The 26,901-nt window shown below is 33.8% G+C and overlaps 1 protein-coding gene across 1 annotated transcript; it reads right to left on the bottom strand.

Moving 5' to 3' along the window:
* Positions 1-313: 313 nt before the first annotated feature.
* Positions 314-19,280, bottom strand: LOC143220284 (uncharacterized). The gene is given in 44 exon segments (XM_076445951.1): positions 314-345; positions 348-409; positions 1,586-1,700; positions 1,828-2,001; positions 2,069-2,178; positions 2,252-2,399; positions 2,492-2,581; positions 2,584-2,635; positions 3,319-3,348; positions 3,457-3,911; positions 3,914-4,699; positions 4,702-4,956; positions 4,959-5,300; positions 5,303-5,494; positions 5,497-5,874; positions 5,877-6,563; positions 6,566-6,610; positions 6,613-6,693; positions 6,696-6,987; positions 10,387-10,511; positions 10,612-10,793; positions 10,869-10,899; positions 10,902-11,070; positions 11,142-11,305; positions 11,374-11,533; positions 11,987-12,159; positions 12,162-12,210; positions 12,259-12,314; positions 12,317-12,374; positions 12,594-12,679; positions 12,682-12,739; positions 13,790-14,025; positions 15,123-15,333; positions 15,921-16,043; positions 16,132-16,379; positions 16,455-16,520; positions 16,523-16,567; positions 16,570-16,586; positions 16,707-16,909; positions 17,082-17,251; positions 17,254-17,338; positions 17,426-17,784; positions 17,983-18,307; positions 18,993-19,280. Coding segments are annotated over 44 exon segments (8,013 nt in total).
* Positions 19,281-26,901: the final 7,621 nt, after the last annotated feature.

The following is a 26,901-nucleotide window of genomic DNA, read 5'->3' as shown; positions in this document are numbered from 1 at the left end:
GTATACTACAAATAAATGGAATTTATTAAAAATATCTATGATGTGTATAGCCCAAAATAGATGTCATATTAAACAATTTGTAAAATATCGAGATGTAAAATAAAATAATTGGTCCTGATTTTCTTTTTCAAGAATGATAAATATATGAGATTTGCACATATGTGATGAAAGACTGCAACTTAATTTTGATCTTTATAAGACACATGATCCTTTTAAGATCTGTTTTTTATTTACAGCGTAATTAATTTACTTATTTATTAAAATTATGAATGAGAATATAGAATGGAGTATATGTACAATAATGTGATTCCTATTAAACCGAATACTTAGGACCACATTTTTTATTGGTGTTAATCTGAGGCCTTTAGCCAACATTTGAGCTTCAAGGTCACGATCTTCATCTTGATACCTAAAAGAAAAGTATGCTTCCATTAACTACTAAACACAATATCTAGAATTTAAATATGCAATGATAATGTCTTTATCTCCTGTACAGAGAATATTGTCATAATTAATATAAAGCAATAAAATATGCCAAAAATTTATTATTCGTTATACATATTTCTTCTAAAATTTATACAATGAAATTAGTTGAATTTTTCTATAAGGTACACATATACTTCCATTCTTTTAAAAAACCTATTTCAATAAAAATTATTGTTAATTTTTCTATAGGATTCATAATTCTTTCCACTTTTGGTAATAGTGATATGTGTTTAGGAAATAATTATCATAAACACATACAGTAATACATTTTATTTTTTTCAAAGTATCCATTATGGAATACTTTAAAATTTAACAACAGTTACATTTCTGTACATTTTTGTACTTGACTCAACATAATTTTAAGTACAATTAGAATACTTCCATTCTCACAGTAGCACTACATTACAGTCATGTATATGAATACATCACTTTATCACAATGCAAAAAGAAGATATTATGTAATGAAAAACATTATACCAGAAAATAACAAAAATAAAAAATTGTGTATATAAATGGCATGCATAACTGAAATACAATAACAGTTTAAAAATTGTAAAAAGAAATGTAAAGATTAACGTTTTAGATCATGCTTTCCTGCATGCACTATAATATTAAAATTATAAGTGAATAGAAGAAACTGTATACTGTATACTCACTATTTAATTTAGTAATTTTAGTAAAATAATATTCGCTACTTACAAAACATTATATAATAAAATGCACTAAAGTATAATGTGAACAATTTACAATTTTAATGTGTGAATGCATGATTATATTTAAAATTAATCAAATACTTAAGTGTTTTTTCAATATTTATAAAATTTAAATAAGAAGAGAATTTTATTTAAACACCACCTACTTAATTACGAAAATTGTGAAAAACTATCAAGATTTGAAAAGTATTAGTGGTTCATTGTAAAATTTAAAGAACAATTCTATTAAGTTAGTCAAAAACACATATATAATTAAAATGACTATTAAAGTGAGGACAGAAGATGTGTTGTTTAAATTAGGAGAAGAGAAATTAGATATGTGCGAAAAACAGGCAACTGTATGTGGAGAAAAAGGAGTTAATATTTGGCATGTAGATTTACACCACCTTTGTCGCTCTTCTTCTAAAAGTGCAATGAGTGAGTCCCGCTTTTCAACTATCTCTAACATTTCTGTTAAAATTTCTCCTTCCTTTTTTACATCGGCACTAGTTTTTTTATCATCTGCAAAATGTAAATATATTTATTTTTTTAATATTCTTTTAGAATATTTTTTAAAAATGTTTTAAAATATAATTTTTATTAATACTATACGGTACTAATAAATGTTGAAATATTATAAAATATTAACCATCATCAGCTAAACGTTCGCGTAATTCTTGTTGCAATCTTTCATGACGATCTTCAAGCTGAACCTCTTGAGCTCGTACCAGAAGCTCTTTTTCATATCTACGTAATTCGGTGCGTTCCTTCATGAGATCAAACCACTCTCTCAGCAAATCCGCTTCTTCCCGATCAGAACATTCTAAATATAATAAGTACGTTTTATTTAAGCGTCTATAATAGATTTTTAAATAATGATATGATCTTACCGCCTTCTCCACGAAGAGCTTTTTCAACGCTAACACCTCTGCTTTCCAACTCTCTTTGTTTAACTTCTGTTTCTTCCAATTTTCTTTGTATTTCTTGAGCCATGCGCAACCTTTGGAATATTTATAAATAAATTATTGCGTTAGAAACTATTGAATCATTATAAGAATACAATAATTTCGCACCTCTTTAATTGTGCTTGTCTAGCTATTCGTTTTGTAGTTTTTGTTTTACGCGAAATACTATTACAAGAACCTTCGGTTACTGTGGCCTTGTACATGCATGATGCTGACACCGCTGTTGTTTTTGTATCATCATCTGATAAACTATCATCTGTTAAAAATAAAACGAGTATAAGATATAAAAAGTAAACAGTATTTATAATTTTCAAATATTTATTATTGCAGTTAATGTTTTATTCATACCTGAGACTTGTGTAGTAGGAATAGTATAAGTAAGAGGTGGTGGTGGAATTGGCGGCGGATTTTCATTTAGGAAGTTTCTTGTAAGCATTCTTCGCAAACACTTTTTGGTCTAGTGTTAATCTTCGGCGACAAGACTTTATCAAGCTGAAAACAAATTTTACTATAGTGTTGATTCCGTACAATGATAAATTCTTGATAAATAAATAGAGAAAAAGTAATTCATTTCTGAAATTAATATAAAGTGTTTTAACATTGAAAATAAAGATTGTAATAAAATCCACTATTGAAGTACACGAATAAGCATATATAAAATTAATGCGATTACAAAATACACATAGAAAATTTCGTTTATATAATTATAATAAAAGGTATGTACATATGATGGTGAAATTTTTATATTGTAGAACGTAATAAAAAATTAGAATTGTAACTATAAAATGAACTACCCATACATATTTACCTTCCAATAATATTTTCTTAATGTCTTTATGTTAGAAAGAACTTAACTAAAGCACACTAAAAGAAAAAAACCGAACATACTGAAGTGGCAATTATATATATATATATATAATAAAAGTTAACATGCTTATTTGTAGGGCAGACTGTTACTACAAGGATCTAACAATATTGCAAAAAGGTACAGTGTAAAAAATTCAGTTTAATGTAGCTTATGCCAATCAATATGTTACCCCCTCAAAGCAGACGAGAAAATGCGGCAAACGAAAATAAAATTATAGTACCTGCACGATATACAATAGCGAATACAAATAGTGGCATAGAAAGCTAATACTGGAAAAATTAGTATCAATGACTTATGAGTTGCTTACATCTGACCCTTCCGAATACGATTTACATAACTGAAACATTTCAGAATCCAATTAGTTAAAAAATATTAAGGATACTCACGCTGTACAACAGTAGAAATTTAGAAATTAACTAAAATAAAAGAAATAGGATATACGTACTTTGCCTTTTGTCTTTGACGTCAGACGGAACATTGACAATTTGTCTTTTTGATTGGACGGTGAAGGAGAAGATTCCTTCTTAAAGAAGAAATCTGAGACCGCTTGAATGATACTCTTCCTTCTTTCTGGATCTTTCGCCTTTTGTTTTTTATCTCTTTTTACAATGGCAATAGAGTTATTTGATTTTGGAGAATCAGCATGTAACAGTTCATCCATTGATTTTGCATTGACAGCAGATAGACCACTAAAATTGACTATTTCTGCCACAGTTTTCATATTATCCGTACTCTTGCTTGTTTGCAATTTTAATCCAATTTTATTTGCCCCAGAACTATAAAGTCTCATACGAGGTTCATGTTGTGTTTCTTCTTTAGTTTTTCTCTCTTCCATGGAAAGTTGTCTTCGTGCTACTTTCATTCTTAGTTCTTTGATTTTGTCCTCTGGACTAAGACCTAATCTTCATCGCTCTTTAATCTGGCTCTTTCCCGCGCATCTTGTCTTGCCTTTTCTGCTGTTCTCTTTGCCTCCTCGTGCTTTAATCTCGGAGGTGCAACTGGCGTTTTAAAATTATTTTCTTTTTCATTAATTACTTTAATAAATGTACTTTCAGAAGATTGAATATCAATGTTTTTACTTTCTTCATTTATTGCTTTCTCAGTTTCCAATTTCCAAGGTAATTGTTGTATCTCATAAGTTGTTTCAGTTTCTACAGATTTTTTGGTTTCAGGAGAAATAGTATGCAAAGGACTATTTTCAGGTGTCAATATGGATGTAGGTACAAATTTATTAAGCAGTGAAACACTAGGAATAGGTGGCCTCATTGGTGATAAAGTAGGAGTTGAACTAAATGATGAGGCTCTAGCAGCTCTTCTTGCTTTCTTTTCTGCTGACTTCTGCTTATGAGCTTCTACTTTATCCATTAGTAAATCTTGTATTACATTCTTTTGTTTGGATCTTTCTCTGGTAATTTCTTCCAATTTTCTAGAGGTAGCTGGAGAGTTAAAGCTGTTATTTATTGTAGTTTCTTGATTTTTAATTTCTTCTGCTATCATCTCAGCGGTACGAGATTGTAGAGAGCTCTTTGAGTTCTTTCTTTTAGATTTTCTGATGTCTATAGAGTCTTTGGCATTGCTAAATTCTGCGATTCTAGATTGTAGTCGTTTCACATATTCTAAATAGTCAGGATTGTTTGAATCAGCTATTGTTTTTGTTTCCTCTTCTTGCTCAGATTGTTTTTGAGTTGAGCTGGAACTATTGAAACTTGTGGATTGACAGGACTAGCAAGTATAGTAACCACTTCACTAGTAGTAGTATCTTCAGCTGGTTCAACAATAAGCAAACTATCTTCCTCCATTGACTGAAATAATTCTTTATTTACTGCTTCTGTAATAGAGTGATCTTGTTGATTAGAATTTGATTTTGTTTCCATGTCTGATTTAATATCATTTTCAGATTTATTTATAGTACCATTTAGCTTATTCATAACGTCATCCATGGTAATGGATTTATTTCTATTACATTCCTGTCATTGTAGGCTTCTTCCTCTGAACATGAATCATTTTCTATTTCTAATTTCGCAATAGGAGCATCGGCAATTAATTTATCTCGCGAGTTTGTAAGTGTTGGAGCATTTTTAACATTCACAAATTCAATGTACCCTCTATTTTTGAGCATAACCATGTTAGAAGCATCTTGCAAACTGTCATCCAGCAACGACTCGTTATCTGTATCCATAAAATCTATATTTTCACCATTAGCTAAAAGCTTTGAGGTATTATTAACAGGAACGTCCAACTGTTTGTCTAATTTCGAAGAATCTAAGTCCATGTCTGTTAAATCTTCCTCTTGGCTATCATAACTGGAGCATACCCCATTCTTTGAAGAATTTGAATATGTGTTTTTCTTTTTGTTGTTATAAATTCTGGATTTATATTGAATTCAACATCTCGTAAGTCATCTGAAACCAGAACTTCTCCATCACGAGCCCACTCTGAAAATTCTGTTTCAGTAAGAGCTGCTGTGGTGATGTCATTCTCTCAGAATCATCATGCTTATTGGAAATGGCAGAAGTTATTGATGTAGGAGTACTGCAATTGCTAATGCTTTTTTTGTCATCCTGTAATTCCAATTGTTCAATTTCATTTTTTACTAACTCTAATTCCATTGATGTTTTATTCATACAGGGACTTGAAGTAGAAACTGTAGAGTTTATTCTACTATTTAAATCTTTGTCTCGTAAAAATGAACATTCTATAGAATCTGGTTCGAATGATTGAGTATCGTCGAAATTTTTACATTTATCAGCTTCTTCATCTAACAGTAGATCTCCATCTGTACTATGAATTTGTAAACGTGGTGGAGATAAGTTTATAACAACCGGTGACTGAGCTTGTACTTCTTCTGCTTCACCGTCACCGAAGACAGAGAATCGCTATCTATCTCTGAATCTCCCGTACTAGCAGTTTCTTTTCTTTTTTCATCTTTCTTACTCCAATCAACTTGGGGTACAATGATGGAGGTTTCGTGCAAGGGACTTCGTGGTCGAAAACCATTATTTTCGTCTGTATTTATACTAAAATTGTTTTCTGCATTTTGAGAGTTCCTTGTGTTTTCTAATGATTGTGAATTTTTAACTGTGTGACTAGACATTACTTGTTCTTTTATAAGTTCTTTGTTTCCTGCGTCCTTGGATTCACCGTAACCAATGTTAGGTGTAGTTTTTGATTTTAATATGCTAGATTCCTTTACCAAATCTGGTAATTGAGTTTTCGATATTTCAGGTAGTATTGTTGCTTTATAAATAGGATTATCATTATTTAATAAATTCTGAGCAGGACGATTAGTAATATATGGTTTTACTGAAGGTGAAGAAAATATAGCAGTGGGTGATATAGGAGAAAGTTGAGTATTGTTTGAGCGCAATTTGCTTGTCCCTTGCAAGAATGCTTGCATTGTAGGACTTGGTTCTGAAGCAGGATTTAAAAGTTTTTGGTGTTGAGAAATGGCGTCTGTGAAGTTTCTTAATTGTGTATCTACATTCGAGGCTGATCCTGACTTCATAACGGAACCACCAAAAGCTGTGCCACCGAGTAAATATTTCTTTTTAGTTCTAAAGATAACTTAGATGCAATACCTTCAGTAGAATGAGTGCGATCAACAAATAATCTCCTTTGCGTGGATTAATTAATGGAACTATGTTCGTATTATTGAATCCTAATAAATTCAGCTTACTCTCTGCTCAATATGAGCTGGATTAATACCATGATCCGTTTTTACTTGCGACTTAATATCTAAATTTTTGTCTTGCTTTAAATTTCCATTAATTGATGAAATAATTTTGCTTTTTACTTGAACTTTCTTAGGCTCAACATAATTTCCCCTAGTTTTGCGGACATACGAATCGTTGATCGTGATTTCTGGAATTTCATGTTGCGTAGGAGTAGCACCATCGTGTTCAAATTCAGAATCCGTCGATATTTCTGTAGCTGAACTTTTTTCACTTTCTTCTGATGTAGCTTCATTAGATGCAACCTGTAGAACCACTTATCGATTAATAAATGAATAGAGATATTATAAATATTAAATGTTATTAAAAAACAAGAAATCTTGTTTAGTGTATTAGTGAAACAATTAGTGGCAAGGAACATGATGCATTTAATCAGAAAATGTTTTATATTAAGTTTGTTAATTATTTTCAATACTAGAGTTCAGTAAAAACTATTATGTAGTTTTATAAATATATCAAAAAATGTATGATGTTCCTAAGTTATCAATTACTGATACTCGTCCTATATTTACCGTGGAACTAATCATGATAATAATAGTACAAATTTACCTAAAATGAAACAGTGAGATTTTTAATAAAGTATTGGCTGGTGGTAATCTCAAAATTAATACAAATTGGTGAGATACATTGCTAGTTTTAGCATAAACACTAAATCAAACACAAACAATTAATCAATTTAAGTTATTGTTAATTAGAATTAGTTTAATAAAACATTCCATTCGTACATAAAAATGCTTTACCTTTTTTTTCAATGGCTTTGGGTATTTTAAAAAATATACCATCAGCCAAGTATAAGTAATATCTGTTTTTTTTACTTTATTAACATATCTCACACAATTTCCCTAAATGTAAATCAAAATTGAAAAACACATTGGAAACATACAGAAATCATGTTTAAAGATTTGTTCATCATATGCACTCATAAATATTGTTTTGATTAAGACACTATACATTTATCTTTCTTTGCTCGATCATTTTTAGAAGACAAGGGTTTTGTAGATTCACGTTGGTCGGAGTTTATTAATGGGAGAGACTCTGCGAAATGAGAATGTTTATGTTCACTAATAGTATTTCCTAATGTAGTCAATGTTTTATTTATTTCACTATTACTGTTTGCTGTTTCAATTGGATGTTTTAAATTATTAATCCCCGTATTTATTATATTATTATGCTCGGTTTCGATTTTTTCACTAATTGGAGTAGAAGTTAATTGAATATTACAAGTAGACTCTTCTAAAAGAGATGGAACATTAATCTTTTGTTTTGAAGACTTTTTCCGTATTGGAACGAGGAGGAGTAAACTGTACATTGGATTTATTAGATTTCATTGAAGAATTGAGTTCATCAGGTTTATGTTTTCTTTCTAGTCGATTAGGAACTATATTTGGTAGAATTAAATCACTATTTGAATTTATATTCTTTACATGTTTTGGTAATTCAATATTTTGTTCAACAATTTTGACTTTGGTACTTTGTTCAGGCTCATCAACTAAAGTTGTTAATTCAGAAGAAGATTTAAAATTTGTATATAACACATCAGTTTTATAATAACTTCTTTTTTCATATTTAAAGAATTATCACTTCTATGTAAGGTATTATCTCTATTAATACTATTAAATTGCGGCATTGGTACTATCTGCTTCATATTAGGTTTAGTACTGTTAGTAGAATAACTTGGGTGATCTATCTCCTGTTTAGGTAATTTGATTTCTAAGACATTAGAATCCAAATGTAGTGTCGATATCGCTGGTTGCGAATTTTGGAAAGAACGTCGTTTGTTTGTTTCATTGGTGCACAATTCGGTTTTGAACGTATCATTGTTATGTTCTGAAGGTATTTGTTTCATATGAAGATCAGTTAATTCTATTTTTTTGTCATTTGATTTAGTCTCTAATGTGTTATTATTAGGTTGTAAAATTGTTTGTTCTATATTCATTTTATTTTCGTCAGACTGAATTCTTATGGATTCATAAGATATATTTTCTGGAATATCATTGATTATCAAACCAGCTAGTGGTCTTTGTTCTACATTGATTTCATTGTCAGATGTATTAACTATTACATCTTCATGAGATTTAGTTACATCTTTTGTATTTAGTTGTTTATTTGTGTTTTCTGAATTTAATCTCATAGATAGAGTATTCAAATGCAATTTAGATTCAATACCTTCAGTATTAATTGAAAACATTTCCTCATTTTGCCGTTCTATTTCTTCAAATTCTTTATCAATAATTTCAATTTTATTTAATTGATCGATATTTATATTGCATTTATTTTTTGAATTTTCAGGTTCTTTACCATTTATTTTTTCAGGAAATTCCTTCTTTGTTTTTTGAAAATATTTCATTATGTCTTTCGTTTCAACTTTAGCAGATAATTTCGGTTTAATGTTTAATTCGATAACTTTAATACTAGGGGAATTTTTATTTTGAGTTTGTGTTTTTTCTTTTTTCTCATCTGTGAAATATTTGTGAATTTTTCTTCGAGCATTTTCTGTGGACAATGGTCGAAGTTCACCCATTGGGATTTTATTCTTTGCTTTTCTCTGATTTAAGTCTCGTTTTAATTTGTCGAATGAACTATTTCCGTCGGACTGTATCAGTTGATTGATTTCTTTGGGTACTGTTAATTTAGAAGCTTCAATAGAGGTTTTCTCTAATGATTTTTCATTTGTTGGCGATGGCGAAGTAATAGTTACTATTGGAATTCGATTAGACTCCTTTATGGATAATTTTAATTTATTATCTTTTAAAGTATCATTTGTTAATTTCTTATAGTGTTCTGTATTATCTGAGTCATAAGTTTCTGATTCTTTTGCTTCTGATTATGTTCAATATCGACATTAATAAGTCATTATATAATGTTTCGGTTGATTTGTAAATTTCAGATGTAGAGGATGGTGATGATTCTCTACTATGGTTTGGAGAAGATGTTATCAGATCTGGTAGTTTTTCCTTAAGATTTAGAATTTCTTTGATGTTAAGCTGGCTTGTATTATTGTAATTAGTCTGATTAAATGGAATAGCATCTGGAAGCATAATTCCTGCAAAACCTGTTTGAAATTCTGTATTTAGTATATTATTTGTTTCTAAAGGTGTAATATCCAAACCAGGAATTACTTTAATATCATTAAACTTTGAGTTGGTTTGGTTATTTTCATTTAGCTGTTCATTTTGGTTTTTGTTCAAATTTAGAAGATTGTTTTCGTCTACTACATTTTCATATTCCGAAATGTACTTATTCTTATCATTATGTTGATTAAAATTATTCTGTTCAATCGAATTAGGAGCAATTAAAACTGAATCTGAATTTACGTTATTATTTTTTGTATTATCTAATATTAAATTACACGATGAATCAATTAAAGGAATTAAGCCTCCATATGCTTCATTTTGAGATGCATTTTTTTCGCTACTAAACTTATCAATTATTACTCGTTGATCCATGTTTGCTATTAACGAATCGACCGATAGTATTTCTATATCTGATAATTTCTGAATATTTTTTGCATCAGTAATGTTTTGATCAACTTCATCGTTATTCATGCCTGTTGTTTCTTGGAGCGATATTAAATTAGTAGTTTGTACAGGAACTACAAGAGATTCTTGAATTACATTATCTACAGAATCTTGAGAAATTTTCACCTCCGTTTCTGAACCAGTATCCGTATCGGAACTACGGGCAGAATTCTTCAGCCAAACTTCCTGTTTTCTAAGCTCTCGAGCACGTATGTCGTCTTCATCTTCCGTAGCTGTTGTACTTTCATCGTCTAAATAGAAATGCAAATAGCAAAATAATTTTTTTTTCGACAGTAACAGTAATCAATGACAAATAAGTAATATAATAAGAAATTATAACAATAGCTGTACCTTCATTTGTATATTCATCGCTGGAATCTTCATATTCATTGCTCCCAGTATCAGATTGTCCCATAGCAGCATGTGGATGAGAGTACCGTAGTGTCCAATTTTTAGCAAGTTCAAGAGTTCCTTCCGTTGTTAGAGGTTGATCTATCGCTTCTTCGTATATTTCATTATCATCATCTGAATCGCTATCGATATATCAATAAATCGTTAAAAATTTGTTATATTTTTTCCTTATATTGTATCAGAAACATTAAAAATACCTCATGTCTGAAATATCATCACTGGAGCCATTTCTGCAGTAGAAGCACCAAAATTTCTATCTGTCCATTCATCTTCATCCATTTGACTTTGGGGTTCTTCAGCGTCTGATATCTCTGCTAAGTTCTCGAATTCGATTCTTTCTGGTGTTTGTCCACGATCAAGTAAGTCAAGACCAACAACACCCTCTAAAGGTATCTTCATCTGAAGATAATAGAAGTTTATATTTTCAATCATAAAAAAGTCGTCTAATAAAATTGAAATTTGAATCAAACCTTTTCAGGTGTTTTTAAATGTACAGGTGACGAGGGTATATTTTCTTTGTTCAATGATGTAATTCTCTTCTTTTCTGCACGAGCTTTTAATGTTCCTGAGAAACCAAAATGTTGTGTACAGTAGAATCGTCCTCCATTTTTATCTCGATCGAACGTGTGATTTCCTATAATATAAAAAATAATTAATAAAAATTACACTTATATTTATTTCCAAGATAAGAAAAAATTAAACCTATTCTTAACGAGGTAGAACAATATTCGCAACGGAAACAGCCTCGATGGAAAAATTTTCCTTCGGCGCTCAGTCTCTCCATCAAGTAAACTCTCTTGTTACAAAAATGACACATCTCCGAACCTCCTTGCGTTGGTAATGTTATTGTAGGTTTAATATTCTGTAAGAAAAGTATAGAAAAGCAAAGTAGTATTATTTAATTTTTCATTTTTAGTACAAAAGAATCTTAGTCAGCGCTTATATATTTTAAAATGAATTATAAAATTTTTAATAACAAAATTGAATATTAGATATTACAATTAGGAAATACATTTACTAACATAAATCTATTAGGATCACAAATATTTTGGTTCGGTCAGGTTAATTAACTGGTTTAATAAGGAAAATTGCAAATGTAAAAATATGATTTAATGTTACGTATTACACATATCACACGTTTTATGTCCTGCAAGAAACCACAAATACAATTTATAAGTACACGAATACATAAAATGATTTGATTTCCTTGAAAGAAATTATACAAAAAATATAATGTAGAGTAATCATGACAACGATTCCGAATGTCCTGCTGACTATATCCTCCAGTACTGAAATTTTGGAATATCGTATTTACCGATTTTTGGACCTTGGGCTCCGCGTCCTGACTTTTATTCGAAAATTGTTCGGCCATAGCCGAGACTTTATTGTACCCAAGCACATTACCCTCTTTGATCTTCCTGTCAATATTCTTCAGGGTATTGTCAATATCAGCGTACTTACTATCTGTCTCCTTCTGATCTCGTCCTTCTTCTCCATCTTGATTTGTCGAGCTAAAAACTGAATGAAGCATATACACATCTGAAAAATTTTGATTTTCGAGTACTGTTCATTCATTCGTATGCCAACCTGTTCTCGACTCCATTTCGGCACTCGTTCTACTTTGTCATGTCGAACCGAACGACCATTTTATTCTCTTCGATTTTCTTCTCAATTTCCTTCACGTTCCAATCGGTCTTCTCGATCTTACCTGTACAAAGCGATACAGTATAATTATATTTTTCAAACAAAGCGTATACATAAGATAATTTAAAGATTTCATACAATATTTTCAATTTTGTCATTTTAAAAGTTACATTTACATAAACAATTCCATTTAATGACAAAATTAAAGACATTGAAATAAATTCAATGTTCAAAAATAAATTCAGTATGTATATATAATAAGAGAAAAATGAAATAACAGAAACTATGGCACGTAGGAGATCTCTAGGCTTTTTCTCTGCCGGTGCAGATCCTTTTAGCTTGTCCTCGATGCTTTTTATTCTGCGGAGAATTCCTCATCTATGCTATTTCTGTGATGACCAGCGTGAATTTTGGGTTCCCTATCCTAAAGAAGATAAACAGTATAAAATAAACTTGTATGTATAAGGATAAAACATATTATGGACAAATTACAAATATATCAGATTCGCAGAAAAAGCGAAAATGCAGTATAATTTATAATCATAGTACAGTTATCTCTGAAAGTACACTTGTTCTTTCGTATCATATGCATAGCTATTGGTTGAAAAAGTTAATTACACGTTACATACGTGCTCGCGAGTGTGTGTTTGTGTGCGTGTGTGTAATCAAATGCTTAATAGCTTAGAAAGAAGAAAGTGTTAAAAGTAATAGTATTAACATGTTAATGAAACATCGTCAAAGAACCAATTTTTTAAGTTAAAATAGAAACAAAAGTTGGTGTACAAAAATATGGATCGAGTCTCGTTCATTAAGTTATAAACGAATTAAATTTTGAAAAATTGGAAAATCCCGCGTATAAACGAAATCGCATGATTTGAAATTACTTGCGTACTTCGAGGAACAACTGTAAATGTATAAAAAAAAATTAAAAAGAAATGCAATTTATTAATATACACATGAATAATAAATTAGCATGATATATTTTCTTTCGTTTGCAGAGTGTAATGTTAGAGTTATAACTGTTTTAAAATATGTAAGCACTCACAACCGATGTTACATAGTCATCCTTTCCTTTTGAAAATAGTTAGTGGTATAATTCGAAGCTTTTGCACCTTTCAATATTATTGATGCATAAATGCCATGCACGTCATTTAAAATTTCATATTTTTCTTACATAGTTAGTTTATACACCTTTGCAATTATAATATCTGATTTTTTCCACGAAAAATTATCAAATAATTTGTTGCACACAGTAATAAATTAGTATGTAATTATACAGTTTCTCTTTGCGTTATTTGCATACGTTTATGTTAAATATTTAATATTATTATAATATCAATTCTATTGCCGAATAAATATAAAAAATAATATATTTATTAGGATTTGTTTAATCGTTTGTTAAATTTACTCAAAAAAAAAAAAAAAAAATGAAAAAACCATTCTACACTCCAAGATCATTCACTTTCCAGCTTACTGGATATAATATTTTCTGCTCTAGGTATTTCACTCTATCCTTGAAATCCGGCGCAGTTTGACGATACAAGTATATCGAATAATCTTCGAACGGCTCGTCTTTCTCACGTTTTGCGTTTGCTTGCAGCATCTGCATACTTTTGTAGAATTGCTGCGTCGCCATATTTCGTAAATATTGTCGCCTTCTCATACGCTCTGCGCGATTTTTCTCTATTTCTGCAAGTCTCTTCTGTCTTTCTCCTTTACGTCCACCGTAAAATCGTACAGTGACATTAATTCACAACTTATCTACATAACTATAACGGCTTCTTTTTTTTTTTTTATATATATCACTTAATTTTGACTTGTCAATTATTTACACAATTTGTACAACTTATGTTACGTGGTTCTTATTTATTAAATTCGTAACGAATACAATGGATAAATAAAATGCAAAAAAGGACAAAAAAGTTCGAGGGTTCTTCAATTCAAGTTTGACTAAGCTAAACTTTTTTTTTTTAAAGATGTTAAACATTAAAATGACAGAAAAAAGGAAAAAAAAAAAATTAAAAGATAAAAAATAGATGATTAATTTATTTCTGACACTAGTTGTAATAATTAGGAGATAGTTCTACATGATCTATTCGTTCAAAGAAAATTTTTTTAGTAAAATAAGACGGATACAAAAGCTGGCATAGCAAATATATTATATATATAACATAAACATAAATATCATAGAAAATGTTTACGATATAACCAAGAGTTTTTGTAATATTCCACTGATACTTTGGTTGACTATACGAGGCAACTAGAATGTAACGACTTCCTTCTGCACCATGGTAATGGTAACTCCAATAATTAAGATTAACAACGTTACGATTATCCCACGATACATAAGTGCTTCAATCTTCTGCCACCGAGACTATAGGATATAAGCATTGTGAGTTTCGTGTGTGAAATTGTGAAATGTTAGTGTTCTATCTATAACCCCTTATGGAACATTTCTATATAACGAATGAAACCTAAGCTAGGAAGTTAGGAGAACCATTCCATAAAGCGTTAAATATATGATTTAATTCTTTGCGTTTGCAAGGTTAATATTTCAGAGATTTTCAAGTCGAATACGCAAAGAATTGGTTTTAACATTGTGTTAAAAATGGAATATTTTAACCTTGGATGATATGGTAAGCAATGGATCGGTAGCTAAAGAAGCTTTCAGAAAACATAAGAGTAAAAATTGATGAAGAACCGTACGTATGCGAACCTGTACTTTTTCGTGATGATACATGTAGAATGTAATTGACATTATGGGCATTAAATGATATTTTGTAATTTGAGAAAATAAAATGGAAAACTTACCACTGTTGCACCCATCTTCTCGGTGCTTCGTCTCTTTCGAGAACGTCGGCTAATCGTGTCCCCCTTCTTATCCGCGGGGTTTAAATTTTCGTTATGTCGCGATCGTGAGTGTCTCGTTCTTGTCGCACTATCTTGTCTGACGATACGGTCAGGTGTTAATTGACTCAATTGCTTACTATGTGCGGGCCTTTCTTCGTTTTCAGGTTCCTTCATAAAAGACGATCAAATGCAATCGTTATACAATTATACAAAAAGGAAAAAAATTTAGAGAATCACTATAGTGATGGAAATAGCTAATTATAAAAAATGAGTTATAGTTAGTAACTTCTTGTTAACTTTGCTATTATCCAAACGAGAACACTCGTGATTCCTACTGAAGAGATTTGGTGGTATGAATATTTTCTTCAATGACGATGCAACTATATTGTTCTGAAGTTTATTTCTTATCCAACTTATCGTAAATCTGTCATCCACTTCTGTAATGTTTGCATTTAACGATATTTTGTTATTATTGTTGTCTAATGATTCGATAACGGTGTGTCGTGAAAATGTTCTAGGAGTAGAATATAACAATGATTCTGTGCTTTGACTACAAGCGATATATGACGGATAATTATTCCAATGGAACGGAGGATCGGGCGTTGGTGAACAAGGATGGATCTTGCTTGTTAAAAGGTGTTCTGGCGACTGTAATTGTTCGGCCCGTGATATTGGATATGATACCGAATACTATAAAATACGGAAATCGGTTAAAAATCTTCTGACTTCTTTCTACATCTTACGAATCTACTTACTAATTTTGGATGTTTAATGTACGGGATTTCACCGCGGAAAACATCGTATATCTGTGTGAGATAAGAAAACATGGCAAGTTTATCGGGGACGTCGCATTGAGCCATTTCCTCCCCTGTCATTATCTATAAAAATTCACAATTAAAATGTTAAGTTATTTTTTTCTTACTTTTTACACCGATTAATTGTAATATGTATTCAAGTGTAACTTACTGGAGGTATGCTCAGTTCTTTTTCTAAGATATCGAAAGCTAACTGATTATTTGTAACCGCATCGTCTGGGTTCAAACTGTGAAAGTCTATCAGGTTTGGACGATATCTGTGAATTATTGCACAAATAGCCAGACCATTTTTGAACGAGACACCCATATCTTTTATTTGAACCGAGTCGTACAGAGCAACTTGTTTTTGCAGCCAGCGAAGCAACATGTCTGGGTGCACTTGTGAATCTCCGCGCAGATCTATATCATCGTATCAAATCGTTTTAATAATCTTTATAATGTTTTAATACAAATATAAGTTACATTCATTTATACCTCGACGACGTCGTTTCTTGGGAATATCAATGTCAGACTGCATAATAGGCTGTTTAATGCTATCTGATCATCTGTATCGAGTAGACTTCGCACTTGTATCGGTGTTACAGAGAGACATTCAAATTTGGATATCTTAAGGAAAGACAAATTAGAAATAAATAAATAAACAATAAAACTGTATTAATTAACTATCCGAATGATACCAGATACTTTTTAAACTTAAATTTAATTAGATGTTACATTATATCACACCTAGTATGAGGGTCCAGTGTATAAGCAGCGTAATCTCTGTTTAAATTTTCAGGCGTAGTTTGTCCAAGTAACCTGTATATGGACTCGCGTTCAGCAATTACTTCCAGTGGCGATACATTTGCGCCCCATCCTTTAATTGCCCAACAAGCGTCTAACGAGCTTAAAAATCCTCTCGCACAACCGGACCCCGTTGGCCAGAATGGCTAGAATAATTTTATATTTAATTTCTCAATAAATTGAAAACCTATACGATGCTTGAGGTTGAAAAAAAAGGACGAAGAAGAAAAAGAAAAAAGAAAAGGAAATATACACTTTAATGAAACATAGACGTTGAAACAAATATATGCACGATAATAAAGACATTAGGTGATATACCTCGAGCAGACTATCACCGACGAGGATCATAAGTAACCTATGACCACGGCGCTCCAAAACTCGGCTAGCATTCTCCGCCGCATACATAGACGTAAAATCGAACATCGCTACGTCTGGCTGACCATAATGGTTCACTGCGAATTCCATACCTATCATTTGGTATTCGGTGAGAATTCAGCAGCCTCCCGGGCGTAAAGCATCAATGCTTCACGGTCCACGTTCTCTTTTGCAAGCAATTTCGCCGTATCCGCGTGGTCCTGGGATACATTAAAACTAATTATTTCTATCCTATAACCATTACACAATTCGGTGAATGGATAATTTATCTGTATACAATGACGTACTTGTAGGATTACTCCCTTGTCTATAAGACTATGCTTTTTAGCAGTCATGACAAAGTAATGAGTGTCATCTTTGTAATATACAATATTCTCCAGATCTATCCCCGTCTCCTGATATAGTTCCTTAAAAAATTTCTGGTTGAAGATAAACGCTACCCCACTGATTTCTTCTACCCGTGCTTCCGCCTCGGTACGTTTGTTTATGAAGTTCGCTGTTATCGCAATAGCTAATTTACCCCGAAATTCTTTACGTTTGAAGCCCTCCAACGTATTCCTTTTGCCATCCGCACCGATTAGAACATCGAACTCGTATTGAGAAACTGGATGATCGGCAGGGGTGGTTTTTACTCTCCAACCAATTTCTAAAACAACGATGAAAGAAGCGATTATTCATTTGCATTAATCAATGCTATCGGACTTTACGATAAATAGCTGCGTATAGAATAATTTTTGTTTAAAGAATTTATTTTACTTTTATAAATGAATAAATGAAAAGAATCAGAGGGCAAATTGTTGAATGAGAAGGATTGATCGAGCGCTAGGAAGGTTGAATTACTCACTGCTCTCTTCCTGGTTCTCCGGTGGCGGTATCAATGAATCGAAGCTAACGCTTTCGTGGAACTCAACACCGAGGATTAAAGCAACTTTTAGCAAGATGCACTGAAGCTGGCGAATGCTGATATGATCGATAGAACCAGCGCAGAATTTGCCAAAGAATTTCTTCGCTCCTAGACCACGAAGATCTTGGATGACAAAGGGCCAAAGGTGAAGCACGTTGTTTCTAGACATTCGATCTCTTTTTTCAACAACGACAACCTTGGCACCCAGCAACTGCGCCTCTATCGCCGAGCGAAGTCCACAGGGACCGCCGCCGATGATTAGTACCTGGAAAATTAACATCGTAATTGTTTATTACGATTAAAACCTATTAAGAAGCATTAAGACCAATTTTTTCCCTTTGCTTTTCTAACGAGCAATGTTATAATCTTTTCTCATACGATAAATTGTTTATTACCGTTTGTAGCGTATAATTTTTGAATTTTAATTTTCTCACGGTAAAATCTATTAAAGAAGAATTAAGACCAATTTCTTTCTTTTGTTTCTCTAACGAGGAATATTATAATTTTATCAACAGCTCGAAATTTACAATTATTTCTCTTGCTTCGAGATTGTGAGATGAAAAAATGTCTAACCCTTTCATAGATTATATAAAAGTACAGATATAGTTATTATAATCTTATTATATACGTATATATAATATTTTAAGGTCAGCTTATTATTACTGAGCTATAAGAACACACCGTAGTAGCATCAAAAACATCGACAAGGTTGATAGACTAGAGATCTATCGTGGAATACGATGACATAACAAACTACAAGTGTATTTAGATCTCGTGGTACGATTGTTATTATCGTTGTAAATGACCTTGGCGGATCGTGGTAGATCGATGAACTTACGTTGAAAGAAGTTGGTGTATTATAACATCGGAAAAGGAAAAAAGAAAATAAATTAACACGGAGGGTAGGTGAAAGGATTCGAATAATATGTAAAATATTGCGATGTGCTTACTCTGGAGTTCGGGCATGCTTTGCCACGGTTATAGCATTTATGATTGGCTCTCTGATCGAACTTCTTCCAGAGGGCCTGGGCCTTCCATGATCGCAACTTTGCTTTCAATTTTGGATAAAATTGACCGATCGTGTTTGGTTTGATCTTGAGTAGCTCACAGAGGTGTCTGAAGTGTCCAAGGATGGACTTCAGAGTGGTTGCATTGCAAAACAGATCGAACTCTTCGTTGGCTTTCGCCACTTCCGGCGAGTTCATCGTTTGCTTCCGACCCGTCTGCTGATGATCCATTTTCCCTCAATCTGTCTCTCTCGGTTTGCCGCGAAGATTCTGTCAGTTTCTCATAACCTGCAATAAATTCATATTTGCCATAACTTCTCTTCCCGCTACGATTATCCTATTTTTTTTCTCCCGTTATTATCGTTATTATCGCCGCGGCGATATCGCAAGCAAACAGAACTTAATTCTACTATAAAAATTCTCGATTTTCGATAACCGCGCGAAGTTGCGCGTGAAGTTCCTCTGCGACAACTTCAATCGATTAATCGCGCTCGTCGAGAGCTGCTCGTCTCCGATCGAGATTTATCGATTCTTCGCAGGTAGCATGAATTTCCTTTGACGAGGAAATATAAATTAATCGATACGACGGTTCGCGATGAAATTCGTGAAAAGGAAAGGTAATTCTCGACTTTCCACGAACAGTAAGTACGAAATGAAAGTCGATTAATAAAAAGGTTAATAAGAACGTATCGATGCGCGTAGAATAACGACACGTCAAATTTCACGTGGGAAGTTAATCTGGAACACGTGTGTTCACTGCAATTCACCTAAATACCAGTGCACCAATCGATAGTATTTATTCTCTTCAACCTTTTTGCAGTTTCTTTTTTCCCGTTGCGCAATTCTTTTCTTTCCAAACACGAGGCATAATATGATTTACTCTTTTTACTGTCTTAATTTCGTAGAATATTTCACGGCGAGACATCGAGTCGTTCGAGAGGAACAATGCTTTTGCAAATTCATTTTCGAGACTTGGAATTAAGTGCTCGAACGCAACTAAGGTAAATAAATTCTTACCACGAATAAAGTCTTAAATTAATGTTTTCCACTGTTTACAAGTGACGATCCGAGATCAAAAACGAAGGTCAACCATGTAACGTTAAAGGGAGAAATCGAATAGAAGAAGAACAAAACGCGTACAAGATGCTTATAATCCGCTTTTCAAACCATCTTTTCCCTGCTACTGTAAGTTTCGCGTCAAATTGGATTATTCGATAATCGATACATCAAAATCAAGCGTAATTTCATAATGTTCCTCTGTGCCAGGCACGTGACGTTGTTTCCGTCTGCCTCCTGAAACTGCAAGCCTACTCCTATCGATTTTCTATTATCTCGCGTAGGGTAAGCCTATCGGCGAGTGACTAGAAACCAGCCTAGAAATAACCATTCTCTTCTCGATAATGTGGTAAATGTAACGAGATCTACGGAATAACAGAGGAACAACGTATAAGGAAATCGTGTCGGGTAATTGTCTCTATTCTCAGCCGGTTCGAAATACCATAGCGTTAACCGTGTAATCTTCGATAATATACGATACGATTGATTAAAATTTATCGTCTTCACCTTCTAATTATTGTTACGTAACGTCTAGTAATCGATGTAATTTAAGGAGAAGAACAATGCCTCTCAACGTATGAAGTAATGACATAATGTTACCTTAATTGCTTACTAGACTGCTACTTTAATTTATCGCGTGTCTTTTCGTTGCCATTTTCCCTGGACAAGTTAAACGATTTATCGTGATACTAGAAAAACAGAAGGAACCTCGAGAAACAATGATCTTACTGTAACATTTTTCAGGATCGGAGAAGAAAATTTCAATTTAATTAACAACATCATCTTCAATTTAATTAATAACATCATCGAGCTGGTAACCTGGTAGGAAAGCTGATAAGAAAAGAGAAGGAACCTCGAAGAACAATGATCTTGCTATAGTATGAAAACATTTTCCAGGATCGGAGAAGAAAGTTTCAATGTAATTAACAAGATGATCGAGTTGGTAACCGAGAGATGGAACGAACCCAGTGAATAGACAGATCTAGGCGAGGTGGTCGTCCGAGACCATCCTCGAGCCACTCGAAATGTCACGAGGTGCCGGCCGACATGCCTTCTGCGTGCCTTTCGCGATTCGACTCGGCCATACAGATCATCGATGCTCGTCTTCCGATAAGTGCCAGCTAAATACAGCGAGAACCCGAGAATCGTGGCGATGTGCTGCTGGCGCCCGTATCACTCGCAAGCTCGCAGCAAGAGAAAGAGCAGGAGAGAGAGAGAGAGAGAGAGAGAGATTCGGTCACGCTCTGATTGATTTACGAATCAATTTAGAAACGACTTCCGCGATACGAGTCCCATAATTCATGCGGATTAGTCTGCCACGTTGTAGCGCACCGTGCAGTTTCTAATGCGCTACAGAGATTACCGATACAACTCCACTAACACTTGCGTTCCTTTAAATTTAAATTATTACCGAAAATGGAGCAACGAAGTAATTAGACGTATGGTTATACGTGCACTGTTCTTGTACTATTTAACTGTGCGTTCCTTTTAAGAGAATGGAGTTGAACGATGAATGAATGAATCGTAAGAAAGATCGAATGGCTTGAAACGCATTTAGTCAAGATTTCGTAGGTTATCGATCAATGAGACGAGGAACCTTCAAATAAGTCGTTGTTAAACGGAAAATTTCGAGAAAGGAAGAGTATTTATTGCATTAGGAAGAATTCACGCGTCCTTCGATTTAAATCCTCAAAGAAGAATCTTGTTGATCGATGAACCAACGAAAATACCTTCGAGTATCGCGGTGAAGAACGAAAGCTTCGCTCCCGCGTGTATCTTTTCGCTGGCTGGTCGATGGTTACGAATTCGAGGCGTGGAATTTTATCTCGCAAGACGGGGACGAGCGTTAATTTCTCCCGGTGGCGTACAATGACTCGTTATGCACGGTCACGTCCTCGCGAACGATCGTAATATCGTGTGCCGCATCGCAGTCGATACACCCGATGGCTCTTACACACGGTTCTTTGAACTTACGACCTGATAACTCCGAGCTCCTGCACAAATGCCTCGTCTGCCTTCGTGTAATACGCACCGTGAAAACGGAAGCGCGGAAACTTTCCCCTATGGACGTCCTCTGGAGATCAAAGTAAGCTCTCGCCGGGATATCGACCGTCTCAGCAACCACCTCTCCTTCCTTTTCTCTCTTTCTCTTTTTTTCATAGCGAATATACATGTATACTCTTCGATGACAGAAATAATGATTAAGCCTGTTTACTCGTGCTTGAACTTCGCTTCCGGAAGTGGTTATAATTAATATCGGAAGGTGAACGAACGTGAAGCACACGTTCGATGAGAAATTATATTTGCTCGAGATAGCGATTGCTTGGAATGCTCGTGAATTTTGTTTAGGCAGCTTATTGAGAAGTAGATGATGCTCCGTTAAGATAAGTTCCACGATTAAGATGCTGGAAACACGTATCTGGGTTAAGGTTGTTCTATCTTGTTCGAATAGCTTTTCCGGAGAGAGAGATGATTAGTATCGGAGTTATAATTATTGTAATTTATTATAATAAATGTGAATTATATCGTTCTATCGTAATAAAATATTTTTATATTTTAATCTATATAATTTAAATAATGAAATTAATATGAAATGACGGATAAATTAATGATTCGAATGCACAGTTTGTTTATAATCATGCGAATGTTGATCACTTTCTATAGTAGATTGCAATATGTGTTGCAAAGATGACTTCATAGACGAATGAAAATACGTATGCTCGAAAGATTAAAGCGCCGATGATTGATCTGCCATGATATTGGCTTTTCTTTATAATAAACACACACACGCTTTTTTTTTTAATCTCTCTCGATGATGGAAATAGTTGTCACGGTTATTTATTTTCCCTCGAGCATCGCTTCCGGAAAGAGTATAATTAATAACGGAGGTCGATGAACGTTTATTATAAAACTTGCGCCGGCTAATAGGTTTAAGAAATCAGTCTGATGTAAGTTAATTTTATCTCGTTTAAGAAACTAGCGCTCGACGAAACAATAATTATTGATACTACGATCAGCGTAATCCAATTTATGATTTTTTTTCTTCACCGACGATAACAACGACGTATAATAAAGACATTTAATAATAACTTTCTAGATTACGTAAGTTTACTGGTCTATTATAAACACGATTATTACGTAAAATGTTCTTTTTTCTTTAGTAGAAAGAAGAAGCAGTCGGTTATGCGAAAAAACGCATATACCTGGAAAAGATTCGTTGGTATCACGCATGTGGACCACGCAATTTGGAACGCGTTAATAACGCGTGTGATGCGTGTAAATTTTATCCACGGCAATGCGTTAAATGGAACTAATTTGTAAGGTATTTAGTTACAGGAGAAATTTTTCGTCGTCTATTCGTGTCGTGTTGCATTACACCAAGCGGCTCTTCTAACTGGATGATGCAAAAGTAATTAACGTGTGCACAGTTCGTTCACCGACGATGTCTCTTTCACGTCATTAAAATTGACTCGTATCGTATCAAGTTTATTAACGATCCTACCGCGTAAACTTCGAAATTGGTCGGCGTTTTCTAGATACGATTTTACACTCGTTAAGAAGCTTCTTTAACAGCGTGATTTTTTCGATTCGTATCTTCGTTAACGCGCCTGGCACGGTAATTTCAAAACGGAAATTACTTGGACGTTTCTTTTCCCAATGCTGTTAATCATTAGGCTAAAACTTACGCTTATAATCCATCTCGTGCATCCTAACAAGGATATTGATCCGAATCAGCAAAAATACCTACTCATTCTAACGTTATGTAATAATTTCACCAGAATTTTACATTTAGAATCAACCTGTACCCGATCTTTGTCAATTTTGACAAGAAATTTGTAACTGAACTATTAGATAGAGAGGAGGCATACCGTTTCAAACTTTTCACCAGGACATCTATTAATTAATAAAAAGTAATACGATTAAAATCAATTTCCTTTTCGAGGGGGTATAGCAATATGTTGTTTAAATATTCTCAAAGCAGAAATTGCAATTTGAACATAATATCGAAGATAATATAAATTAATATTCCCAGAGGAGGAGAGAATTTTTTAGTAGTTTAATGCAAGTTTTTAGAGTTTGAATTAATATTCAAAAAGATGGAGAAGATTATAGTTTCACATTTTAGATTGATTTAAACTATTAGAACTTTAGAATCTATTAACCCTTTGGGAACGAATGTCATATTATACATGGAAGTTTTTTAAATATTTTAGAATGAAAGCTGCTTGGAATACAGCAAAAGATATAAATAATTCGGAGTATTTCCCTCGATTTGCTATTTTTAATCGTTCAGTATAAACCGAATATGTCGTTAGTTTCGTTTCTCGATCGCAAAGGGTTAAATTGGCATTTTTTCACTGATAGATATAAATTGTCATTATTACTAGACCCGATATATTAATATACACCTTATAATTAAGGTGCTTATGTGCATCATTTTTCTACAAATGAAAAATATAAATAAGAGATATATCGCGAAGACTTGTACGAGATATTAGTTTCCAAGAAGAAGTTTAAGCGTCTTATTAGCTTGGAAGAAAACGACGAATAATACATCCAGGATGAAGAGGTAAAACCGCGGAAAATGAACGCGCACAGGATTGGTAGTTGAACCTAACGCGATGAAAGCGGGCATAACGCGATAATCACGATGGTTGGAATTCGAACACGCATAAAGGTGGTAGAAATTGAGATATACACGGTGTTTCACGCCAGCACAGGAGGAATGGTTTCTCGTAGTGTGCACACGATCAGCTGTTCCGGTCATTATCACAAATTGTCCGGGCAAACGAGCGTCATCCGACGTCCACATTATACCTACGCTCTCATACTTCTCGCTTCTTCTACCTTTGTTCTTTCGAGAGCCACTTGCCGTTCTAAGAAACAACGAAACTCCAGTCTTTCGGCGGATTCTCAAGTAGAATTCTTCAGTAGAAACCTACTGTAATAGAGTTTTTAAATTTTCTAATCCTTAAACAACTTGTAGTCCTTGAATATCCTAAAATAAATTCAAGCTTTCGAACAAGTCGAAACGTCTATAAAATATAAAATAAATTCGGAAATTTTTTAAATCGAGATGTCTCTCAAGCGAAAATATCGTATTATAGATATCGATAATGTCGAATGCGTATGTGAAAATAAATTCGGAAATTTTTTATAAAAATAACGAATTAGAGTAATTTATTAGCATAGTAAACTCGATTCACGATGTAGAAAAGGCCTGTCATCCGATAAATCTGTTCTCAACCAGATTTTTTTCCCACAGACTCGATAATTTTTATCAGCAACGCCAGATATTTTCTTATTATTCTCGCCACCGAAACTGACTAACAGAAAAACAAGGAAAAGATGGTGTTAAAATTCAATAAGCTATACAAGTGTCATCGAACCGTAATAAATGATAAAACTACGATAAATACGGACAATTTACAAATTACTTCTAAATTGATCTACCTGCGAGCTGCTATTTCGCGAACATCGCTTACTGGATTCAGAATTTCACCATCTTCGTCATCTGAACCAATTTATTCACAATTCACGCACCGTTATCTATATTGAAGAAGGCGAATTGCGAGAACTAATCGACACAAACACCTTATCAATCCTCGGAACACCTCTTGGCGATAAACCATCGCGATTATTCGCGAGGGGAACTGGATTTTCGAAACGAAACGAAGGACAATCGCGCGCATGGACTATTGAAAAGAGCGTAGAGACATTTACCGTAAGGTTTGTGCACCTGCGACGCTTGATCGGGCAAGTGACCCGAATGTTAAACGTTGGACACGGTTTAAAGAACGGGCGCAAACGGGCAAACGGTTCACTGGGTTATCTATTAGAAGTTTAGGAACAGTATTGAGCAACGGACCATGGCTAGTGTAGCAAGGTGTCGTGCGATGTTTCAGAAGAACTTGGAACCAAGCCACTATCATAGCCTCGGTTTATTCTCTGGCCAGAAAGCGAGGAACAGACGAAGAAAGGAAGATCGTTGGGAACAATCGTTTGCTCCAGATTCCAGGAACAATAAGTCATTCGACTCGACGATTACAGGATCGCCGATAGGCTGATGTTTAAATCGTATCGTACGAGATGTCCCTTGGATGAATTCGACGTCTTCGCTACGATTCTAGTCGATCTCGCGAGGTCTTCTTCGAGCAAGCTTTAATTCCGAGCAGTATTGCCACGACAATGTTGAACTTCGCGAAAGTAGGCTAACTGCGAGTCAAAAGTGTGCGTTGGGCCGCTGCGCGATTGTAAAGCTGGAAAACAAACACGAAAGATGACGGTAGCCGAGGTACGCGTATCGAAATAAGGAGTACGGACTCGAATTATTTTTTAAAACGAACCGGTTTATCGAAATTACGTTGAAAGAAGCAGGAAGTAAGGAAAGAACGAGCAGAGTAAAGGAAGAGAGCGAACAAAGAGCGAGCAAACTGACCAGGTACAACGCGAGGGGAAAAAAGGAAAAGGAGGAAGAAAGGTTCAGGAGCAGATTTGCCCGGATCTTTTGCACATTTATCTTTAGGTATCTCGCGTACACCGAAAAGGAGCGGCGTATCATTGGTGGAATACCTGTTCCCCCTGGAACAAAGTAACGACGGCCTTTATACATAAATGATCAGAGGCAAGGAGGACAGAGCAGTCTATAAATACAACGAACGAGATGGTCTCAGGTCCGGTAAAAAGTCCGTCTGGCGAAATGGGACGACATATTTCCGTGCAACAATTTTAACCAAGGTTCCAACTTTTATCCCAACCAACCAGATTTCATCCTGTGGATTTCTCACCTATTCGA

The sequence above is a fragment of the Lasioglossum baleicum genome, unplaced genomic scaffold, assembly GCF_051020765.1.
Source record: "Lasioglossum baleicum unplaced genomic scaffold, iyLasBale1 scaffold0625, whole genome shotgun sequence".
Taxonomy (NCBI): domain Eukaryota; kingdom Metazoa; phylum Arthropoda; class Insecta; order Hymenoptera; family Halictidae; genus Lasioglossum; species Lasioglossum baleicum.
The sequence above is the reverse complement of the archived record's forward strand: the minus strand, read 5'-3'. Positions and strand labels throughout refer to the sequence as shown.